Raw genomic sequence first — 23,758 nt, 5'->3', positions numbered from 1 at the left:
TTTCTTGAAGGAGATAGAAAAAGCAACATATTAGTGATAAGTGACCACTTCACAAGGTATGTACAAGAAAACCCAACCAAGAAACAGGAAGCTTCCACAGATGCTAAAATATAGTAAGAGAAATTTTTCAGTTTATGGACTTCCTGCCAGGCCCCATTTAGACTTGGGCAGAGACATAGAAAGTACACTGCTCAAAGAAATGTTAGCTTTGGTATTTTAAAAATTTATTTATTTTCTGTTCCAAATTCTCTCCCTTTATCCCCTCCCCTACACATTGAGAAGGCAAGAAAAAGAAAACTCATGGCAAATATGTAAGTTATACAAAACAAGTTCCCACATTTGCTATGTCCAAAAAAAAAAAAAGGAGAAAAGAAAATATGCTTCAATCTGAATGCTAAGCTCACTATCTGGAAATAAATAGCATGTTTCATCATGAGTTTTGGCTAACATCGAGAAGTCTAGGGGAAAAAAATGCCTTACCACCCTTGAGGAGACCCACTGTCTTAACATTTTAACTATATACTGATAAATGTAGTAGCAATATTGAAACTATAACATAAATCTCAGCAGAACTGGCATCTCACTTTTCTGGTAGATACATACAACACTAGGAATGATGCTCCTGGCTTAATACACTATTTAGTGACTTGGGGGAATAAGTCATACCTATCTGCTTTGTGTTTGGGAGTCTCCAAAGATTGAGAAATTGCAGAAATCAATATAACTCTCAGCTGAGAAACTAAAGGAAGTTTACCATCTACCCACAACTTTAGCCCATAAAAACATTAAAAGAAATAAAATATATAATGGTCCAAATTTGTAGGTGAAACTTTCAACAAGGCAACAGATTGCTAAGAAACATTGGTAGTCAGAGAATACACAAGTTAGCACATCAATGGAAAACCACTCCATACTTAATAGTGGAGAGAATGAGCAACTTGCCTATTTACAAAATAGTCAGGGGTGGGAGGTAGCTTGTAAAGATAGCCTACTGAAAGCATTTATTGGACCCTGACAAGTAAGTTGAGACTGACAGACATTGATCTCAGCAGACTCTAAACCAGAGACCTTTATTTATTGCAAAGTGTGCCTGACCCAGGAAAATCAAAAACAGTTATTACAAATGAAAATTTTGCCTGTGAATAAAGAAGATTTACCTCAAGAACTACTAACAACTGCAAAGTAGCCTGACCCCTCTAGAACCTCAGGTTTAGGAAAATAGGGATTATCCTGAGGCAGATTATGATCAACCAGTATCATCAACCAACACTGGTACAAAGACAGCAATTAAAAGATCACAGAAAAGCAAAGGCTACTTGAATGGTGACCAGGCTAACTTCTAACATCTCAGGTGAAACTGGGTAAACAGCTACACATGTAGCCAGATGATAATGCCAACTCTTACTCAAGTAATGTTTGCTCTGCATGAAATTACATGTATTCAATTATGCATATATTCATTACTTCATGCTTTTTTTGTCTTTTGCTTCTTATACATTTGAATTAGCATAATGAATCAAGTTGTATAATTTGTTAACTATGCTTAATTTGCTTGTATGACATTAATCTGGCTATTTTGCATAGCCTATCAATGCTGCTATTTCATGAATATGGCAGCTATGCTGGTTTCTTTCAGGCTATGTCCATAGAGCTAAAGATCTCACAGATTCTTGGAAAGGTTTTAAGTACATGCAAGAAATAGTCTGGACAAATTTACATTAGTTCATCAGTAGTTGACTGAAAAGGGATGAATTTTTACCATAACAACTCTTGAGGACAGTCTACTAAATTATAAAGGAACTCTAAACTGTATCAATAGGAGTAACCACATTGACAAAATTACAAATCCTTTAAATAGCAACATTTGTATGGATCATTGTGGTTTTCAAAAGGCATTTTTACATAGATTATAGCTTGGATTTGCGCAACCATTTAAGGTAGTTACTACAAATATTATTATTATTGCAGGAGAAAACAGGCTGAGAGGTTTAAGGGATTTTCCCTATCTCACACAGCAAGTAGCATCAAAAAGAGGATTTTAGGGGGGGCGGAGTCAAGATGGCAGAGTAGAAGCAGGACCTCTGCATGGTTTCGGCTTCCACCTTCCCCAATTCATGTTAAAGGGGACTCTGAACAAACTTTGGGATTACAGAACCCACAAAATGACAGAGAGAAGCTAACCTCCTGCTGAGGACAGCACGGCAGGCTGGCAAGGATCAGCCAGCGCAGCTTTCTGGGAGCTGAGCCCAGCCCTTGTGAGCTGAGGTTTTAGCCCCAGGGCGGGCCTGACCAGCTGCCGGCCACAGGGACTCCAGATCACCAGCAGCTGTGGCCATCTCCAGAATTATCAACACATAGATGCAAAGGACAAAGTGAGAGGTCAGTGCAGTATGGACTTTGGGACCAGTAAGTGGGAGTGCATGGCTTTTGCCCCCAGGGCGAGGAGCCATGGCTGCAACCACAGCCAAGTGGCAGCTTCAGCTCCTGGCCTGCAGAGTGTAGGGGGACCAAGCGACCAGTCTGAGGGTAATCACTCTTGCTTTAACCTGCTTGGATATGGATTGCAGTCTAGGATAGAGTGTGTCCAGCTTGCCAGAGGGTGTGGAGGCTTCAGCAAGGGCACCCAACTAATACCTCCGGCAGCTGAGAAAACCCCAGCATTTGGTAGGAAACCCCCCTGTCTGGTAGCAGAGTCCTACTGAGGCAAAAAGCCCAAAAGTCAAGTAATTGAGTGGCAACATGACCAGGCAAAGGAAACAAAGCAAACAGAAGATTCCAACATTAGATTCCTATTTGGGGGACAAAAAGAATCAAAACATGGAACAGGAGGAAGACAGTGAAGTCAGAACTCCTGCACCAAAAGCTTCAAAGGAAAATACAAGCTGGTTACAGGCCATAGAGGACCTTAAGAAGCAGATAAGAGAAGTGGAGGAAAAATTGGGAAGAGAAATGAGAACAATGCAAGAAAATTACAAAATGAGAGTCAACAGCCTTACTGAGAAAAATCACACCTTAAAAAAATAGATTAACTCAAATGGCAAAGGAGGCTCAAAAAGGCAATGAGGAGAAGAATGCCTTAAAAAGCCCAATTTGCCAGATGGAAAAATAACCTCAAAAGCTCACTGAGAATCATTCCTTCAGAATTAGATTGGAGCAAATGGAAGCTAATAACTTTATGAGACATCAAGTTGCTGTTAAACAGATCCAAACAAATGAAAGAACAGAAGGCAGTGTGAAATGTCTCATTGGAAAAACCACTGACCTGGAAAATAGATCCAGGAGAGATAATTTAAAAATTACTGGACTACTTGAAAGCCATGATCAAAGAAAGAACCTAGAAATCATCCTCCAAGAAATTCTCAAGGAAAACTGCCCTGATGTTTTAGAACCAGAGGGCAAAATAGAGGTTGAAAGAATCTACCAATCACCTCCTGAAAAAGATCCCAAAAAGAAAACTCCTAGGAATATTATAGCCAGGTTCCAAAATTCCCAGATTAAGGAGAGAATATTACAAGCAGCCAAGAAGAAACAATTTGAATATTGTGGAAACACAATCAGGACAACCCAGGATCTGGCAGCTTCTACACTGAGGGATCAAAGGGCTTGGAATGTGATATTCTAGTGGTCAAAGGAGCTGGGATTAAAACCAAAAATCACCTACCCAGCAAAACTGAGCGTCATGTTTCAGGGGAAAATATGGTCATTCAGTGGAATAAAGGACTTTCAAGCATTCTTGATGAAAAAACCAGAGTTGAATAGAAAATTTGACATTCAGATACAAGCAAGAGAAGCATGAGAAGGTAAACAGGGAAAAGAAATCATAAGGAACCTATCAAAGTTGAACTATTAACATTCCTACATGGAAAAATAATAATTTTAACTGATGAAACTTTTCTCAGTATGAAAATGGTTGAAGGGAATAGAAATATATATATACATTATATATATATATATTTGTGTGTATATATATATGTGTGTGTGTGTGTATATATATATATATATATATGAGGGTATATGGGCATATGAATACAAATGTGAATGTGTGTATATATGTTTACAGGTATACATAGATAGATGTTGGGAGCCAAAGAGCCCTGAGCCAGGACTTCAGATAATTACTTTGATATCAGTGGACCTGAATATCAATGACCTCTTTGAGAAGCAACTTTTTGTCAAGTTGGATCGCGAGTTCTTTTGATGGGGGTTACACTTAAAAGGATGTTGGTTTGAGTCCTGAGACCAACAGGCTCTGCCCCAAGCCCATAGTTGTTCAAAACCAAAATATTTGAATTCTTAGGTGGTCAGTTCCTATTCAGATGTACTTGATGATGTGGCTTTGGTTGGGGCCTTGAAGCCAGCCTTCAAGAGCATCCTTTGTAATGTGACTGCATATGAAAGGAGTTAACTGACTTTTCCTAAGACTTTCTGGCACCTAGAGAACAAAAGCCTTATTGCCAGGCTACTTCCAGGATATGACAGACTAAGAGAATGATAAGAATACTTGAGTCCCCTTCCTTTGTCTTCTTGCTCTGTAAAAATCTTGTCCTGAGAATCAATAAATGGAGTTCATCATTCTTCCTTGAACTACCCACATGGCCTGGTCATTTCTTATTCATGTCTCCGGATCATGCTAAGTGCTGGACACTGAGCAGCCCACGGCAGATAGAGGGCACAGGACCAATCGAATAGGAAGGGATGCTACAAAGAGGTGAGAGAGGAATATAAAGAGAAGAGATGGGGAGAGACAGAATGGAGTAAACTATCTCATATAGAAGAGGCAAGGGAAAATGGTTACAATGGAGGGGAAGAACAGGAAGGCAAAAGGGAATGGGTCATCCTTATTCTCATTGAATTTGGCTTGGGGAGGGAATGAAATACACACTAAATAGGGAATCTCACCCTACAGGAGAATAGGGGGGAAGGGGATGAGAGGGGGGGTTATGGAAGGGAGGGTAGGCTGGGGTGGGAAGGGAAGTTGGAAGCACCCACTTTTGAAAAGGGATGGGATCAAAGTAGAGAATAGAACAAGTGGGAGGTGGGATAGCAGGGAGGGAAATATAGTCAGTCTTTTACAATATATCTACTATGTTAATGTTTTGCATTAGCTTCACATGTACAACCTATACTGAATTGCTTATCTTCCCAGTAAGGGTGGGTGACAAGGGAGGAAGGGAATGGATCTGGAATTCAAAGTTTTAAAATAAAATGTTTATACATATATATATATATACTATTATTAGTACTATTTTACATGTAATTGGGAAATAAGATATACAGGCACTGGGGCATAGAGATCCACCATGCCCTACTGGAAAAGTCAAAAGGGGTATGGGAGAAAATATGGGAGAGCAGATTGGAGGAGGGGATATCCGGTGGGACTGCTATTTTGGGGCGGTGGGTAGGGGAAAAACAGGGAGAAAAGTTGCAACTCAAAATCTGGCGGAAATGAATGATGTAAATCAAAAGTTAATAAAGCATTTGAAAAATGAAAAAAAAAATTAAAAACAGCATTTTAACACACATCTCCTGACTCAAGTCCATCACTCTTTTCACTACAACATTTGATAGGAATATGTTGAACTGAACCAAATCTTACTTCCATTACCCACTAACAACTTTTATTTCTTGGTAATTAACTGCTCCAGACTCACAAAAGGTCTTTTAGGTAACAAAGACCCAGTCCCCGATGATTTATGTTTTAAATTCAAAATATCTCTCCTACTAGATCATAAGCTGTAGGGGAAGAAATTGTTTTATATGTATGCATGTTCTGAACTGTGTCTAGATAAATAGTACCACATCCATAAAAAATACTCAATAGATGATTCTTGAATGAATAATATAGATAACGAAGGGAGAAAAGAGGATAGTAACTAGAACTACTAAACATAAATAGAGCTAATGCAAATATTTAGGTTGAATTTAGCATTTGTGCATCTAAGATGTCTTTTAAGCTATCTGTGAGATGATGAGAATCGTCCTATAAAATATCTGCCAGAAAAATTAACATTACCGAAGGCCAGAGGTCTAGAGAGATAGGAGAGAATCAGGTCTTTGCTTAATTATTTCTACTATCCCCATTCCCACCTTCCTTCCTCATGTTTTCCAGTTTTACTTCACAGCCATTCCACTGCAATATTTTTTTTCCTTGACTGAGAAACCCACTATTCTCTTAGGATTAGGATCAATTCTTACATCTGATAATAATCCCATTATGTTTAAAAGAACAGCAGGGATAAAAAGCAAGAGGAATGAATAAAGGTTGAGTTCATTCCAGGGATTCTTTCTCAGCCACCATCTTAGTATGTGTTGCCAATAGAAGTTTAGCAATGTCAAATTGATAGCTCCATTTAGAAACCCAGAAGTATCAAGGTACCTGAAAACTTAAGGTGAGCTCAAAACTTTATTCTATACTGTCTAGTTCGTGACTATTTCAGCTTCTTGTAGTCAGAACTGCTTATAGTAACTGACTAAAAGAAGTCAATTTTCTTTCTTCAAAAAGGCAAGCTGCAGAAAGATATTTTATGTGGTTGTGAAGAGGGAATAAAAAACAAATAGGGTAGAAGACTGGGAAATGAGTAAGAAACATTTGACCTACTTCATGATTTTGCTTAAAGTTGACTATTATGTAATAACTTGATCAAAAAGCTGTTATAAATTTCTTAGACTTTATATTGACCCAAATTATTAAAACAAATTTAGTATATTTTAAAGGAGAAAGTTATTTCTTAAACTTGGGAATCTACTTATGAAGTTTGTATAAGTACACTGAGTTGAAGAGATATATGAAGGCTTGTAATGGCAAGCACAGTAGTTCACACCTTGTTTCAGTTCAAGTTTCTTTTGAGCCTTGTATCAAGTCTGTCAAGAAAAAGAACATGTGAACCCCACAGCTTGTGAACCCTAGAACTTGTGAACTCCTGGGGAAGAGCTAATGACTATATAAGGAGAGCCGCAGGGCTAGAGAAAGAAGAGCTGAAAAGAGGACTCTTATGGTGGCAGAGTCAAGAAGGAGAATACTTATGGTATCCCAGCACTCTGTTTGTCTGCTCTGTTTGTGTTGATGTTTGTTTGTGATACTTTGTACAGAATCCCTGGGACCTTACTGGTAGCCCTGAAAGAAAATTTTCTGGTTGTATGTTTACAGAAGTCCTGGAGGAGGGTTTTAGAGGTCCAGGGACTTTATTGATGATTTATGCTGACCTCTTGGACCTTGTTTGTGGGTCAGTGTTGATTTCTATGTTGATTTGTGTTCTCAGACCTTGTTGGTGGGTCTGAGGTAATTTCGCAGGCAGATAGTGAATTGATAATGGTGCCAGCGGCTCTGTTAAGCTTTGTCTTCCCAGAAACAGGAACTGTGAAGGACTTGAGGTCAACTGGACACTATGAACTTCAATATGGAACAGGAACTGGACAAAGAACTAGACAAGGAGCTAGACAAAGAACTGGGAGCTGTCTGCCTTTGAACCCAGGTGACAGTTGGAGCTGGGACCATGGAAGCTGAGAGCCAGCCTCAAGTCAAGCTGAAAGAGGATTTTACTTGGATACTGTGTATTGACTGAGAAGATTATGATTTACTTTGACCGAGGGTTGGAGAACTTTGACTTCGAATATACATTTATCAAAATATTAAGAAGTTCACAGACCTCAGAAGTTAGGAACCCTTGCTTTATATAAATATGTTGGTTACATTGTAAACAAGTTTCTTTTTCATATATGAGTTGTAAAGGTGACTTCTGAAGTCCCATTTAACTCTGAAATCCTATAACAATCCCTTTCCCTCCTAAACTGGATGTTAACAGAAAATCAGGACCATTGTATTCATTAGAACACATTGTGATTTCTTTGCCTTCCTTCTCTGCCTATGAGGACTAGATATTAAAAAGCATGCCCTGCTCTCCCACTTTGCCCCTTGGCTTAGAAGCTCCAATGGCCTCATGTACATAACAGGTATCCCCTCCTGGGTATACTTGCCTACTCACAGGTCTGCTGTAACTATTTAAAGTTTACAAAGGTTTTTAATTTAATATATGCTTTATGGTATGGTTTATTTCCCCCAAGGGTCATAAATGTGTCTTAAGGATAATGTGCTTAATAGATTTCACAAGAAATAAAAACTAATATTTATGTCACTTTCAATTTCCTTTGTCCAACAAGGCAAGGTCATTTTATGAAAAGTGATTCTCCACTTATAAAATTAAACAATGCCATTTCATATGAGTTTTAATTAAAACTGACATTTCTAATCTTTTTGCTAATAAAGTGCCATGCTGCTTGGGGGCCCCAAAGAAAGGAATTGTAAACTGAGTTCTATACAACCTTTAATGCCAGCTATGACATTTTTTTAAAGTATTTAGTATTTTGTAGACTACTGATTTAAGAAACACCAAAAGGCAATGTAAAAATTTTTTTATCTCCAACTTGAAATATTAAGACCATAGGACTAAATATGAAAATATTTAGATTGGAGAAAACTTGAAGGACATGAAAGCAAGTCTTCAAATATTTGAAGAGATGTAATGTAGAAAAGGAAATGGACTTGTTCTACTTAGACCTAGAAGCCAAACTAGGATGTATGAATAGATGTTATAAAGAAGCATATTAGATTTGGTATAAGGAAAAAATTCCTAGCTATTTTTATTCAGTCCTGTCTGACTCTGTGATCCCAATTTGGGGGTTTTCTTTCCAAAGATATATAATGAAGTAGTTTGTCATTTCCTTCTCCAACTCATTTTTCAAATAAGGAAACTGAGGCAAAAGGGTTAAGTGACTTGCCCAGGGTCATACAACTAATAAGTATCTGAGATTGAATCTGAACTCAGATCTTCCTGATTCTAGGACTAAACTATCCACTACAGCATCTAGCTGCCCTCCTTAGAACAAGCCAAAAGTAATTTAGAAGTTAGATTTTCCCTTCATTTAAATCCATCAATTTTTAGAACTTTGCCCTGGGATTGAGATATTTGGGCATTCTAATTGATGAAGGCAAACAAACTCACTCTAGTCAAAAACAGAACATCCTTCAATCCCTCCTCACTATATCCACATCCAAAAACTACAGGGAATTTAAGTATCCTTCTATCTGCCTTGTTTCCACTTCTTACACTGGGATCAGTAATCAGATAAATACTGTCATTGTTCCTAGAAAGAACAACTGGCGGCCCTATGCCTCCATTCACAATTCTTGTGATTTCCCAAACCAAAACTCCCTTCACTGGCCCTACTTTCTTATATATGCTATCTCCCCCTATTAAAATATAAAATCATTAAGAACAAGGATTTTTTTTAACTGGCATCCCCAGCACAGTACCCATCATGTAATAAGTACTTAATAAATGTTTTGTATTTATTCATTCATTTATCACATATGCCAATTATAGAGAGGATTTTTTGTTCAGCTGTAGGTTGAATTAGGCATCTGGGGTTTCTTTCAATTTATATTCCTTGAGAGGAAAAATCTCTGTATCTAAAATAACAATGCTATTTAAAAAATAAAAACATGAAAGTAAATAATTTTACATATAATTTATTTTAAAGAAAAGCAATAAAGACTTCCAGAAAAAAAAATTTCTCATAAAAACAAGGACTTCTTCAGATTCAGTTAGGTTACAGTTAAGAAACTGATGTGTGAATGAAAGGAGAAATGTATAACCTGGAAAGATGATACAATTTACCATCATTTCTTCCCATTTTGGTTTTCAAAAATGTATCATTAATTAAAACTCAGATTTCCTTGGTAAATATCAAGACACAGGCAAAACCACTTTTCTTTGCCTTTCTATTCCCCGGGCTTAACACTCTGACTTGAACATAGGTACTTCATAAATTGCTTAATTAAATCTAACTTTTGGTGAAATTTTAATTGTTTTTTCCTTGAGATGTTTTCATGTTTTATTCCAAAAAAATTAAAGTCACTCCCCAAAAGTTTTGACGTAATCGCTCAAAGAAAACAATCCATGCATTTCCTGTTGTACTAAAAGACTCCTATGCATTTTTTATTTCATTTTACCAGTGGAAGTACAAACTCAGAGAACAGCTCCTTAAGCCCTGCAACTTCAAATTCCTTTAGTAGCTCATCCAACGATGAATACTCTTTGACTTCAAATGCCAGGAACCTGCATTATACAAGAGAAACTCATGAATATGCCGAGATTTGTCAGAATGTAATTATCGATTCAGTTGCTTTTCTATCTGCAATAATACTAAATTATACCTTTTGTGTTCCATCTGTACTTTTGTTTCAAAGAGTATACTAATCATCTTCTCTTTGCATTTCTTTCCGCTTGAGTCCACATCAACTTTGGAGGTTTTCTGAAGAATCAGGTATTCCTAAATGATAAATCAGAACATTAAATACACATCTTACTATCTTAGAGATTTAGTTTTAAAACTCATAAACATACAGGGTTTATTTTATATATAAAAATATCCATTTCCTAGTTCATATTTTTACATAGTTACCTCTGAGTTTGCATACAGATGACAGTAAGAGTCAAATATTTTCATGCCATATTTATGCTCTCAATGAATAGGTTTAGAATGTATTAAAAAAAAAAAGTTTGTCCCAAACTGTCGTTTTATCGGTGAAGGAACTCTTACTGAGCAAATGCCCTCTTCTAATACATATGGTAATTGCTCAGAAACTTACAGTTAAGAAGTTGCTCTAATGCAGGTCTTCTGACTCTAAGGCCAGCTCTCTATCTACTACAACACACTACCTCTCTTCAAATGGGTAAGACAACCCTTCAAATTAAAATAGGATCTTTTAAAAATCTGAAAAACAAATATATTTTTACAAAATTCCAGTATACAGATTTAAAAAATGAACTCTAGGGGCGGCTAGGTGGCGCAGTGAGTAGAGGACCGGCCCTGGAGTCAGGAGGACCTGGGTTCAGATCCGGCCTCAGACACTTCACACACACACACACACACACAAAACTAGCCGTGTGACCTTGGGCAAGTCACTGAACCCCAATTGCCCTACCCTCCCCCTCCAAAAAAAACAAAAAAAAATGAACTCTGAAAAGAGAAATTTGCCGAAGTTTTGTCCAAATCCACTAATAAGTGTTCCAAATCACAGATGATTGCTGACTGACTTATCCAAATTAATTTGTCTATTATAATTTCATTTAGTCTTTCTTCTGAGGGGCAGTGTAGTTGTGGGGAGAAGACTCATCTTGAATTAAGGAAAATATGGGTTCAAGTATAACCTAAGAAATATTCACTATGTGACTGTAGTTGAGTTATTTAACCTCTCTGGGTCTCAGGCAATTGTCTGAAACTACATCTGCAGATGGTTTGCAATTTGTGTAAAAGGAGGAATCTTCCCATGCCAGGATTCCAACACTGAACAAATCACAAGTCCCCGATGTCTAAGGGTGGTATATGAATAAACAAATGGATCTTGATTTCTATCTGAATATTTGCCTATAAACGTCCGATTAGCTTAAATTCAATACAAATTACCTTGAAACACATGGAATCTTTTCACGGCCCCCAAAAAAGGATACAAATAAAATCTAATAATGTTCTTTAACTACATAATCCAATACTAATCTGGATAAATACCAACATAAGGTTTTCTAAAAAGATTATACTATGAAGCAGCAATACCAAAGTTCTTAAGTCTTTATAATTACAGGTTATATGAGATGAAACAAATTAAAAGCAATTTTAAAAATTTTTTGTTACTTTGACTTACCTGGAAGAACAAAACTTATTAATATACTCTGTTAAATAGTTTAATTTTAATAATAACAATTTTTCTCCTCTGGTCCCCAAGACAAATAAGTTACAAAAATTTCGAGAGATATACAAAATGTAAAAAGGGACTGATTTTGAAAGCAGCTGTTGAGACAAATCAGCTAGAAAGAAAAAAAGATGGTAGGAGGTAATGAATTGACAGCAATAATAGTTCTAAATCTCTGAAACTAAATCTCAGTTTTAAGACACAAACCACTCTTTCCAGGCAGTATAGATGCAAAAAAAAAAAAAAACCAAATCACACTGATTATTTTTAACTGCCAAGAGGTAAGAAAAAAACTTATTGCTTATCCCAAACATAATATACTATGAGCTCCTATCCCTCTCTATGAGGAGCTATAAACATATATATGCATAATATATATGGAAATTAATATCTTATTTCTTCAAGAGATATTATTTCGTTGATATGAGTGCTACTTCTGTTAAAAGCTCTTTCCTGTGTCATTGTGGCCATAAAATTAATTATCTAAGCTAATGTTTTGGCAATGAGCCTCTCTAAATTTGGACTGATCCTCGAATGAAAATCAAATACTGGGACAAAACTTAAAAGCCTCTCCAACACTGTAAAACACAGGAACAGTGTGTATATACATACATACATACATACACACACACACACACATATATATATATATATCTTCATCTTATACCATTTACCAGCCACTAAATTCAAATTGCAAAATTTAATAAATTTAAAAAAATTCTTCACAGCTTCATAGGTTTGTTGTATGTAACCAGTAGACAAAAACATTCTTTCCAAGAAAATAAAGGCTTATAACAACAGTGATATAGACTACAGATATAACCCTAATAATTTACCCATCCTCACTAACTGCTACAAAACACTCTTATCCATCTTTTAAGTAATAAACACCTTGATACGGTTTCTGTCTCCTTGTAGAAGAATAAGTATTATTTTGCCACAAAACATCAGTCTTCCAGTAAGTCTTAAATTTGAAGCCCATTTCTCCACAGTTTTGACATACTTAGTCTTTGCTCTCATGTGATCTAAATGCAAAAGGGCTATCCATGTTCCATCATCCATAGATGTACTTGCTGACAAAGTACAGTCTTCAGAGCTAACAGTTGTGTCTGGTTGCCCAATGACATGCTTGAGGTTTTGTTGAATCCAGAGAACCAGCTCATGTACCATCGGCTCAGACAAAAGTTTTTTCGCTTGTTCAAGTAGTTTTTCTTTTACAACTACACACTGTGCCCTGGTAAGGTGCTGGGAGTTAACGGAGATCCCTGGTAAACAAAACGGGTAAGCAGCGGGTAAATGAAATGATAGTTCTAATGGTATATTTTCATCCAAAAATCCTTGTCCACTTGTGTTAATTCTGAAGGAAGCTCCATCTGTTTCTGGAAGAAATCCAAAACAAAAACCAACTGTGCATAATTCAGTTTAAACAGAACATTAATAACTTAACAACACAGTTAATCAACATTTATTAAGTACATACTATGTGCCAGGCACTGTGTCTAAGTGCTTGGGACAGACCTTGTCCTCAGGGAATTTGCAATCGAATGGGAGAGACAAAATGCAAAAAAATATATACAAAACAAGCTATACACAAAATAAATAGCAAATAATTAATAGAGGGGAAGAAGTCAAATTAAGGAGGGTTAGGGGAAGGCTTATTTCAAAATGTTTTACCATAATTCAATGTGAAAACTTTCAAGTCTTAAGGTGTACTGACAGCTAACAAAGGTTATTATTTACAAATTATTCCCTTCAAGCATTTAGTCAATTATATTCAATCTACCTAGTCCTGACAAAAAATTAGAAGATACTAATTCTCAAAAACTTTTCTTCTTGAACTTGGGTGAAAATGCTGACTACTGATAACAAAAATTGGGAGTTTTCAAAGAAATTGCACATTATTACATACAAGTTGAGGAAATAAGACGATATTAAATCAGAAAACAAACAGACTGATGAATAATGAAAAAGAAAAAATGATCAGTCATTTAAAGTAAATATGGTAAGTATATATGCCAATGCTCCCAATAGACCTTTTTTTTTCTTTAAACATATCCAAGTCAATATAACAGTAAGGTAATATCATGAAGTAAAAACAAGCAGAGAGCAACCAAACCCACTCTAGCTCTTTAAGAACAAGGAAAAAAGCAGACGCCAAGTATTAAAGAATTCTGTTCTCTTTCAGATCTGCTCTGCTTCACCCCTTTGATGTGTTCTACTTCATTTCACCTCACTTTTCAAAAAAGTTGATAAAATGTCAGACTGATTCATTCTACAGGGGGCAGAAACAAACAGATCAGAAAGGCAGAACACAACAGAAGTGGGTGCACAAATGAATTTCTTTGAAGTTCAAGTTACTGCCTAGCTCAGCCTCTTTCTTTGCATGCACTTGTTTTATCTCTTTTTTCACATGACAGGAAGTCAAATGCTTTCTCATTTTCATACCTGAAAATCATTGTTCACCAGTTTCAGGACTAAGAAAGACCACTGCAATACCAATTTAATATAGTTATAATTCCATTTTAAGATATGTGATATTAAAAGTTCCTTACATTCATAAAGGAATTTATAAATCCACATTTCTTTATACTCATAAATGAAAATCTGTGAATATTGACCCCTTAACTATTACTATTAAGAATTCTATGAAAAAAAAAGCTACAAATGACCACAATAGTTTTAATATTAAAGATTTAAAATACAACTGAAAAATAATCTGTTAAATACAAGTGGAAATACTCTAAAACCAATAATTCAAAGAGTAGATTCTAACCTAATGGAGAACAAAGATAGCCACCTAACACCACATACTCCCAAGAGAGTACCTTTGTGGGAACCAAATTCTCAAGGAAAGGTGAAGCATTATCTTTCTAAATTCTTGGCTTGACTCAAACCATAACAAGCACAGACATTAGAAACAGATTTTTTTAAATGGGAAGTTTGTCCTACCCACCCCAGCTGATACTTCAATCCCCCAAAAGGTGTTTTTCCCATTAGGAGCTACTTTCTCCAGATGAATTAAAAGGCACATCTGGGGTGAAGGGGGGGGCGGAGCCAAGAAGGCGGAGTAGGAGCACGACCTTCTAGCAGCTCCGGCTTCCACCCTCCCCAATCCATGTCAAAAGGGGACTCTAAACAAATCATGGAGCTGCAGAACCCACAAAATGACACAGAGAAGCTAACCTCCCGCTGTGGACAGCCTAGCAGGCCAGCAGGAATCCAGCACAGCGCTCTGGGAGCCGAGCCCAGCCCCACCCCGAGGCTTTAGCCCCAGGGCGGGCCTGACCAGCGGCTGGCCAGAGGGACTCCAGATCAGCAGCAGCTGTGGCCGTTTCCTGATTCATCAACACATAGACACAAATGACAAAATGAGAGGTCAGTGTGGTCTGGACTTTGGGACCAGTAAGTGGGAGTGCGTGGCTTTCACGCTGAGACGCCTGCACAGCCAGCCAGCGCCATGTGGTGGCTTCAGCTCTTGGCCTGCAGAGTGTAGGGGGACCAAGCACCGGTCTGAGGGGTAATCGCTCTTGCTTTAACCTTCTTGGATCTGGATTGCAGTCTAGGGTGGAGGTCCTGGGGTGTGTGTCCAGCTTGCCAGAGTATGTGGAAACCTCAGACAGGGCACCCATCTAATACCTCCCACAGCTGAGAAAACCCCAGTGTTTGGGACGAAAGCTCCCCTGTCTGGTGGCAGAGTCCTACTGTGGCAAAAAGCCCAAAAGTCAAATAATTGAGTGGCAAAATGAGCAGGCAAAGGAAACAAAGCAGACAGAAGATTTCAACATTACATTCCTATTTTGGGGACAAAAAGGAGCAAAGCATGGAACAGGAGGAAAACAGTAAAGTCAGAACTCCTGCACCAAAAGCTTCAAAGGAAAATACAAGCTGGTTACAGGCCATAGAGGACCTTAAGAAAGATTTTGAAAACCAAATAAGAGAAGTGGAAGAAAAATTGGGAAGATAAATGAGAACAATGCAAGAAAATTATGAAATGAGAGTCAACAGCCTGACTGAGGAAAATAATATCTTAAAAAACAGACTGACTCAAATGGCAAAGGAGGCCCAAAAAGGCAATGAGGAGAAGAATGCCTTAAAAAGCCAAATTTGCCTGATGGAAAAAGAATCTCAAAAACTCAATGAGGAGAATCATTGCTTCAGAATTAGATTGGAACAAATGGAAGCTAATGACTTTATGAGAAATCAAGAGGCTGTTAAACAGATCCAAACAAATGAAAGAATAGAAGGCAATGTGAAATATCTCATGGGAAAACCACTGATCTGGAAAATAGATCCAGGAGAAATAATTTAAAAATTATTGGACTGCCTGAAAGCCATGACCAAAGTAAGAACCTAGAAATCATCCTCCAGGAAGTTCTCAAAGAAAACTGCCCTGATGTTTTAGTACCAGAGGGCAAAATAGAGGTTGAAAGAATCCACCAATCACCTCCTGAAAAAGATCGCACAAAGAAAACTCCTAGGAATATTATAGCCAGGTTCCGGAATTCCCAGATTAAGGAGAGAATATTACAAGCAGCCAGGAAGAAACAATTTGAATATTGTGGAAACACAACCAGGATAACCCAGGATCTGGCAGCTTCTACACTGAGGGATCGAAGGGCTTGGAATATGATATTCCGGAGGGCAAAGGAGCTGGGATTAAAACCAAGAGTCACCTACCCAGCAAAACTGAGTATCATGTTTCAGGGGGAAAATATGGTCATTTAGTGGAATAGAGGACTTTCAAGCATGCTTGCTGAAAAAACCAGAGTTGAATAGAAAATTTGACATTCAGATACAAGAAGCAAGAGAAGCATGAGAAGGTAAACAGAGAAAAGGAATCATAAGGAGCTTATCAAAGTTGAACTATTAACATTCCTACATGGAAAAAACAATAATTGTAACTTATGAAACTTTTCTCAGTAGTTGAAGGGATTAGAAATATATATTTATCTATATATGAGGGTATATGGGCATATGAATACAAATGTGAATGTGTGTATACATGTTTACAGGTATACATAGAGGGCACAGGACCAATTTAACAGGAAGGAATGATACTTAAAAGGTGAAATTAAGAGGTGAGAGGAATATAATGAGAGGAGATGGGGAGAGACAGATTGGGGTAAACTACCAGAAGAGGCAAGGGAAAATGGTTACAATGGAGGGGAAGAATAAGAAGGCAAAAGGGAATGGGTCAACCTTATTCCCATTGAATTTGGCTTGAGGAGGGAGTGAAATACACACTAAATAGGGTATCTCACCCTCCAGGAGAACAGGGGGGGAAGGGGATGAGAGGGGGGATGATAGAAGGGAGGGTAGGCTGGGGGGGGAGGGAGGTTGGAAGCGCTCACTTTTGAAAATAGACGGGATCAAAGTGGAGAGTAGAGCCGGTGGGAGGTGGGATGGGAGGGAGGGAAGTGTAGTCAGTCTTTTACAATGTATCTACTATGTTATTGTTTTGCATTAGCAACACATGTGCAACCTATACTGAACTGCAGTATCTTTCCAGTAGGGGTGGGTGATGAGGAAGGAGGGGAATGAATCTTGAATTGAAAGTTTTGAAATCAAATATTCAAATGTGTATATATATATATATATATGTATGTATATGTGTGTATAAATATATACTATTATTAATACCATCTTACATGTAATTGGGAAATGGGATGTGCAGGGACTGAGGCATAGAGATCCACTGGAAAAGTGGAAAGGGGTATGGGGGAAAATGTGGGAGAGAGCAGATTGGAGAAGGGGATATCCTGTGGGACTGCTATTTTGGGGCGGTGGGTGGGGGAGAAATGGGGAGAAAATTTGTAACTCAAAATCTGGCAGAAATGAATGATATAAATTAGAAGTTAATAAAGTATTTGAAAATGGAAAAAAGTGATGGAGAAAATGTTAATAAAATAGATTTAATTTAAAAGTAAAAAAAAAGGCACATCTGCACAATATTAAGCATACTACTGGCTCTTATGTGCAAGTACTTTTTTGGAGTAAAAATGTTATTAAAGTCCAAGGTAGTATTAATATCTCCAACATGTAATTATAGACAATGGTTTTAAGCATTGGAAGGAGATTACAAATCTCCTTCAAAAAATAGTTTTAAAAATCATTTGCCTCAGAGATAAGGAATAGATTAAATGCTTCCTGGTCTCTTTCATTCCAATGATTTTATGCTGTATACAATACTTTTTAAGCTTCCATTTCAAGTAACCATCTGTAGTACTTGATACCATAAGGAACCTATTTTGATTATAAAGGTTTTTAGAAAGTATAAGAATTGTCATTATTTATGGAAGGAATGATTATGAGAAGTTTGAAGCCAAGTGAAAAGAAATTACCCCAGATAGTCTTTGGGGGTGCAGTCACCAGTTGTTGTTAAGTCATTTCAGTCATGTCCAACTCTTCAGGACCCCATTTAGAGGTTTTAGTAAAGATACTGGAATGGTTTGTTATTTCCTTCTCTAGCTCATTTTACAAATGAAGAAACTGAGGTAAACATAATTAAATTACTTATCTAGGGTCACACAGGTAGTAAGTGTCAGAGGCTGCGTTTGAACTCAGGTCCTCCTGACTCTAGACCAGGGCACTCTATCCACTGCACCACCTGGCTGCCTTCAGTTTCTGGTAGAACACTATTTTAACGTGTATCATTTTAACATGAAAAATGAAGTTCAACTCCTACTTCTGACACATACTGGCTGTGTGACTCAAGGTTGCTGGCTTGCCTGGCTGCCTTCAGTTTCTGGTAGAACACTATTTTAACGTGTATCATTTTAACATGAAAAATGAAGTTCAACTCCTACTTCTGACACATACTGGCTGTGTGACTCAAGGTAGGTCACTTAACCTCTCAAGGCTCTAGGCATCCAGGTTGATAAAGCTATCTGGAGGCAACAGACCTGAGTTCAAATCCAATCTCAAACACTTGGAGCTGTGTAAATGACTAAGTCATTCAACCTGTCTGTCTCAGTCTCCTTGTCTATAAAATGAGGATAACAGTACCTACTTCCCAGCAATATTGCAAAGATAAAATGAGACAATATATTTAAAGAATTCTGCAAACCTTAAAGGGCTATATAAATTCTGTAAAGGGCTATTGTTGTTGCTATCACCTTCACTTCCCGATATATTCTCCTCTCTTCCAGTCCCGGAAATTAAACTCTTAAAACAAAAAAAAAAATTCTTTTTAAAGAGTTCAGCAAAAATAACATATCAATCAGCTAAGTTACTTCTTCAAAGGTGAAAAGAAGATATATTTTCACATCTCTTTTGGGGTCCCAAACTTAATCATTCTAATTTTACAACATTCAGTTCTGACTGTTTCATTGTTCTTTTCATTTGTGCTGTGGCAGTCATTGTTTATAGTTTTCCTGTCTGTTTACTTCATTTTTAGTTTATGTTTTCTCATGCTTTTCTAGATATAGTATATTCATCATTGCTTATAGTGTAATAATAATACTCCATTATACTCACATACCACAAATGTTTAGCATTCCCCTATGGTCATCTATCTACATTATTTTTATTCTTTTTTTACTACAAAAAATGCTGTCACAAACATGATACATTTGATATATTGCTACATATAATACATTTTTATCAACGACCTTCTTGGACCTTTATACTTAGCAAAGGGATCTCAATTAAACAGTATGGACATTTTAGTCACTTTCTCAGGATGATTCTAAATTACATTCTAGAACGTCTGGACCAGATCACAACTTGACCAATTGTACATTAGTGTGTCTTTTCTTGACCCTTCCAAAAGTGACTATCCCCATCTTTTGTTGTTTTCTTTTTTACTAGATGTGAGATGAAATCTTAGTTGTTTTCACTTACATTTTTATTTACTAATTTAAAAGCACTGTATGTGGTTCTTAATAGCTGGAGAAGTCCATCATCACAGAATTTGACTTCTTATCATGTGAATGAGAATAAACCAAGTGCACACAGAAAATCTTAATGTTGGGGTAGCTAGGTGGCACAGTGAATGGCCCTGGAGTCAGGAGGACCTGAGTTCAAATCCAGCCTCAGACACTTAATACAAAACTAGTCGTGTGACCTTGGGCAAGTCACTTAACCCCAACTGCCCTACTTTTCCCCCTCCAAAAAGCAAAAAAAATCTTAATGTTAAGAGGCAATAAATTTTAGCACTGAAAAATCTATAAAATATAATAACATTTTTAAATACTAAAAAAGTATAAACTAGGGGGTGGCCAGGTAGCACAGCGAGTAAGAGCACCAGCTCCAGTGTCGGGATGACCTGGGGATGGAATCTGGGCTCAGATACTTAGCACCACACCCAGAAACACCTGGCCGTGTAATCTTGAGCAAGTTACTTAACCCTGATTGCTTTAAAAAAAAAAAACTCAGTCTCCTTAACACCCCATCTGCTGTCCTGTCCACTCAACTGTGCCATCTCAATAAATGCTTCTTTAAAAAAAGTATAAACTAGGGTAATTTTAAAATGAGAATTGTAACAAACTAGAATTCTTATAAAAGAGCTCAAAATAGTTAGAGGGGCAGGACTGGCATGGGGTAGAGAAAAGAGCACTGGATTTGGATTCAGAGGATTTAAATCTGGATCTTGGCACTTCTAGTCATTTGTGTGAACTCCAACAAGTTATTTAACCTCTCCTGGCTTCAGTGTCCTCATTTGCAATATTAATAAGTGGAATAATATTATCTCTAAAATCTCTTCTGGGTCTAAATCTATAATCATTTGATGGACTGATTCTATGTGATTTTCCTGTATTCAAAACAACTGAAGAAAACTCTAGAAATTCAGGGTTGGTAAGGTCTTTAAGAAGTGACCCAAGAAAGGGGCCTCTAATAGATTCAAAGAATGAATACCCAAAGTAGCTGCCTACCTATATCTCTTTAATATGGTTAATTTTTTTCTGGAAGGCAGCATAGCAGCCATATTTTGGGATGCCATCTTGAAACAAGATGGAAGTAACCATCTAAAACTTTTACTATTTTCATTTTACTGCAGTCACTTTCTAGTTTTAAAATTAAAATTCCCAATTTTTGCTTAGAAAAAAATACTGAAATGTTTAGAGTTTTTATTTAAAAAGATGATAGATACTATAACAAATTACAAAAGATGGAAGCAAGATCAGGGAACAGTTCTGTAAAAATAGTAATTGTCAGGAATAATAAAGCTCAGAATGAGTTGAGGTTAGGGAGAGATGTTAAGGATGGCAAAAAAGGACTTTGTTGTGTTCTTTTTTTTCCCCTCCTTCCCAACTCCCAACCCCTGACCCCTGAGAAAAAGGAAGATCAAAGAAGGGAGAGGATCTTTCCTTAGGGCATACTAGAGAATGATAACTGACAACAAAGAGAAAGGGAGAATTGTCAATTACAATTTTTTTCCTTCTCTCTCTGACATAACCTTTAAACTAGAAATGACAGAGCAAAAATGACTAACAGGGAGTTGGTACCTAAGATAAGTAAAGACATAGTAAGAAGGGTACCTAAGTTGCCCTTGAATTCAAGTCACCTTGCCCAGATTTACTATATCCTTGAGTCCTGGAAGACCTGGCAGATATAATTGCTGAAGTCATTGTCAGTGATATTTGAAAGAACAAGGGAAACAGGGAGGTACCACAAAATTGGAGAAAGACTTTTCCCAATTTTTAAAAAGGAATAGTATATGAAAACTATAGGCCAGTAGAGAACTTTATTTTCATTGCTAGGTAAATTCTAGAATGGTTCATTAAGGATAGCTTGCAAACACCTAGAAAGAGAAGCAATGAATACAAAAATCTAGCATGGCTTTGTCAAGAACCTGTCATACTAGGTGATCCTTGTTGCCTTTTTAAATAAGATTTTAAATTAGTAGAGGAGAGAAATGAAGTAGGTATAGATTTCCTCAATTTTAGCAAAGATTTTGATAAAGTATCTCATACTATAAGGACCATAATACAGTCAAATGGATTCAGAACTAGCTGGATGACCAGATTCAAAAAGTAAACGATTCAATATCAATGTGGTGGAAAGTCTCTATAGCACTACCCCAGGGATTTGTGCTTGGTCTTTTGATGTTTGACATCTTTATCAACATCATGGATAAAGGCATAGATGGCATGCTCATCAATTTTTGCAGATGACACAAAGCTAAGAGGGAAAGATAATCCAGTAGATGAGTCGGGGTCCAAAAGGACCATGATAGGCTAGAACAGGGGTTCTTAAACTGAGATCCAATTCAGGTTCTTAACATGAATTATTTTTTAAAATATGTTGATTATTTAATAATTGGTTTCCTTTGAAACCCTATTTTTTAAAAGTTATGCATTTTAAAATGTTATATTGTGAGAAAAGGCCCATAGGCTTCACCAGATTGCCAACAGATCTATGACACATAAAAGAAAGAATTACAGAACTAGAGCATTGGACTAAATCTAACAAGATGAAATTCAGTAGGGATAAATGAAAAGTGTTACTCTTGGGTACAAAAAAAATCAAACTTCATAAATATAAGATATAAGACGGGGTTGTTCTGAAAATAATCTGGAGTTTCAAAATAAATCACTGTGTGATGTGGCAGCCAAAAAAGCTAATGAAATCTTGGGTTGCAATAAAAAAAAAAAGAGGCATGACTTCCAGACCACAGCAGCCTTCTCACTATGGAAGTTCATAGCACTCCTGCAACCCTTTCCTAAGTAGCTGGCTCATACTAGAACCTCCATTTTTAAAAAAGTACTCAGACCAACCATGTCTTCCTTCCTTTTGGAGGCCTACTTCTGACTCTCAAAATTTTCTCTACCAGGCCCTCACTCAGGTACCTTCTCTCTCACCTTTCTCCTACTGCACGCACCCACTCACTTCTTTGCAGGTTCCTTTTACAAGCTGTCTTCCAAGATATAAACTCCAGGAGGGCAGGGATTGTTTTTGCTCTCATATATGTATTCCTAGTGCCTGGCACATAGTTAGGTGCTTACTAAGCACTTGACGTGAAATGATAGTCCTATTAAGTGCCCTAATCAAAACTCTTCTGGAGTACTGTGCTCAGTTCTAAGTGATAAAGTCGACAGAGCACTAGATTTACAGAGGAAGATGGAAGACCAAAGTTTGAATGTGGCCTCATAGACATTTATTGGCTGTATGACCATGGGTAAGTCATTTGAACTCTCATGTGGCCTCATAGACATTTATTGGCTGTATGACCATGGGTAAGTCATTTGAACTCTCTATGCCTCAGTTTCATCAACTATAAAATAGAGCTAATAATAGCACCTATCTCCCAGTTTATTGTGAGGATAAACATTAAGGCACTATGCAAATGCTAGTTGTTACTGTTGTTATTGACACCAAGAGGCACTGATATGCTAGAATGTCCAGAAAGCAAACAGGATTGAGACATATGAGGATCACTTGAAAAAATTTGGCATGCCCAGCCAAATAAGATGGAAGGAGGAAAAGAAAGCTTTAATCAAGTAACTAAAGGGCTGTCCCTAGGAGGAAAGATTACATTTGTTGTTCTGTTTGGCCCCTGAGGGCAGAACCAGGAGCAATGGGTGGAAGTTGCAAAGGCCAATTTAGGTTTGATGTTAGGAAAAACTTGCTAATAATTAAAGCTGCCCACAAGTGATAGGGGCTGCCTCAAGCAATGTGGGAAGAGGGGGGGGGGTGATGACCTGTCCTCAGAGCTCCTTAAACAGGCTGGACACCCACTTTTCAAGTATTTAACAGTGAAGATTCGTTTACTATATGGGTCTGACCAGCCACTAAGTTTTCTTCTCACTCTCAAATTCTGTGATTTTATGAAATGCAGCATGGTACAGCAGATAAAGAACTAGCCTTGGAGACATGAAGACCAGTATTTAAGTACCTCTTGATGACCCATGTAACTCTAAAATTATAAGACATTTATAAACTGCTACCTGAATCAAAAGAATTTCTTACACCAGTTGTTCAATGAAAACACAGGTTTGAACTAAAACAGAATGGCATAAACCATAAGTGATCTAAAGTTTGGAGAAGTTGTCACAAATGCCTTTATAG

At 37.2% G+C, this 23,758-nt stretch overlaps 1 protein-coding gene across 4 annotated transcripts in view; it reads right to left on the bottom strand.

The window, feature by feature from the left end:
- RWDD3 (RWD domain containing 3) overlaps positions 1-23,758 on the bottom strand; it is an 835,110-nt gene that overhangs the window by 438,356 nt on the left and 372,996 nt on the right. For 3 of the 4 annotated variants that reach the window (XM_069063385.1, XM_069063386.1, XM_069063387.1), the window contains exons 3-5: positions 12,641-13,128; positions 10,214-10,329; positions 10,010-10,115 (exon numbers count right to left, since the gene is read on the bottom strand). In XM_069063385.1, the coding sequence (XP_068919486.1) occupies positions 10,010-10,115; positions 10,214-10,329; positions 12,641-13,128 (710 nt within the window). Of the gene's footprint in view, positions 1-10,009; positions 10,116-10,213; positions 10,330-11,732; positions 11,865-12,640; positions 13,129-23,758 lie in introns of those variants that run through there. The other variant, XM_069063388.1, reaches the window with a different exon arrangement.

The sequence above is a fragment of the Petaurus breviceps genome, unplaced genomic scaffold (assembly GCF_028583685.1).
Source record: "Petaurus breviceps papuanus isolate PSGF00001 unplaced genomic scaffold, PetGlider_PUasm1.0 90564, whole genome shotgun sequence".
In the NCBI taxonomy this organism is placed as follows: Eukaryota; Metazoa; Chordata; class Mammalia; order Diprotodontia; family Petauridae; genus Petaurus; species Petaurus breviceps.
The sequence above is the reverse complement of the archived record's forward strand: the minus strand, read 5'-3'. Positions and strand labels throughout refer to the sequence as shown.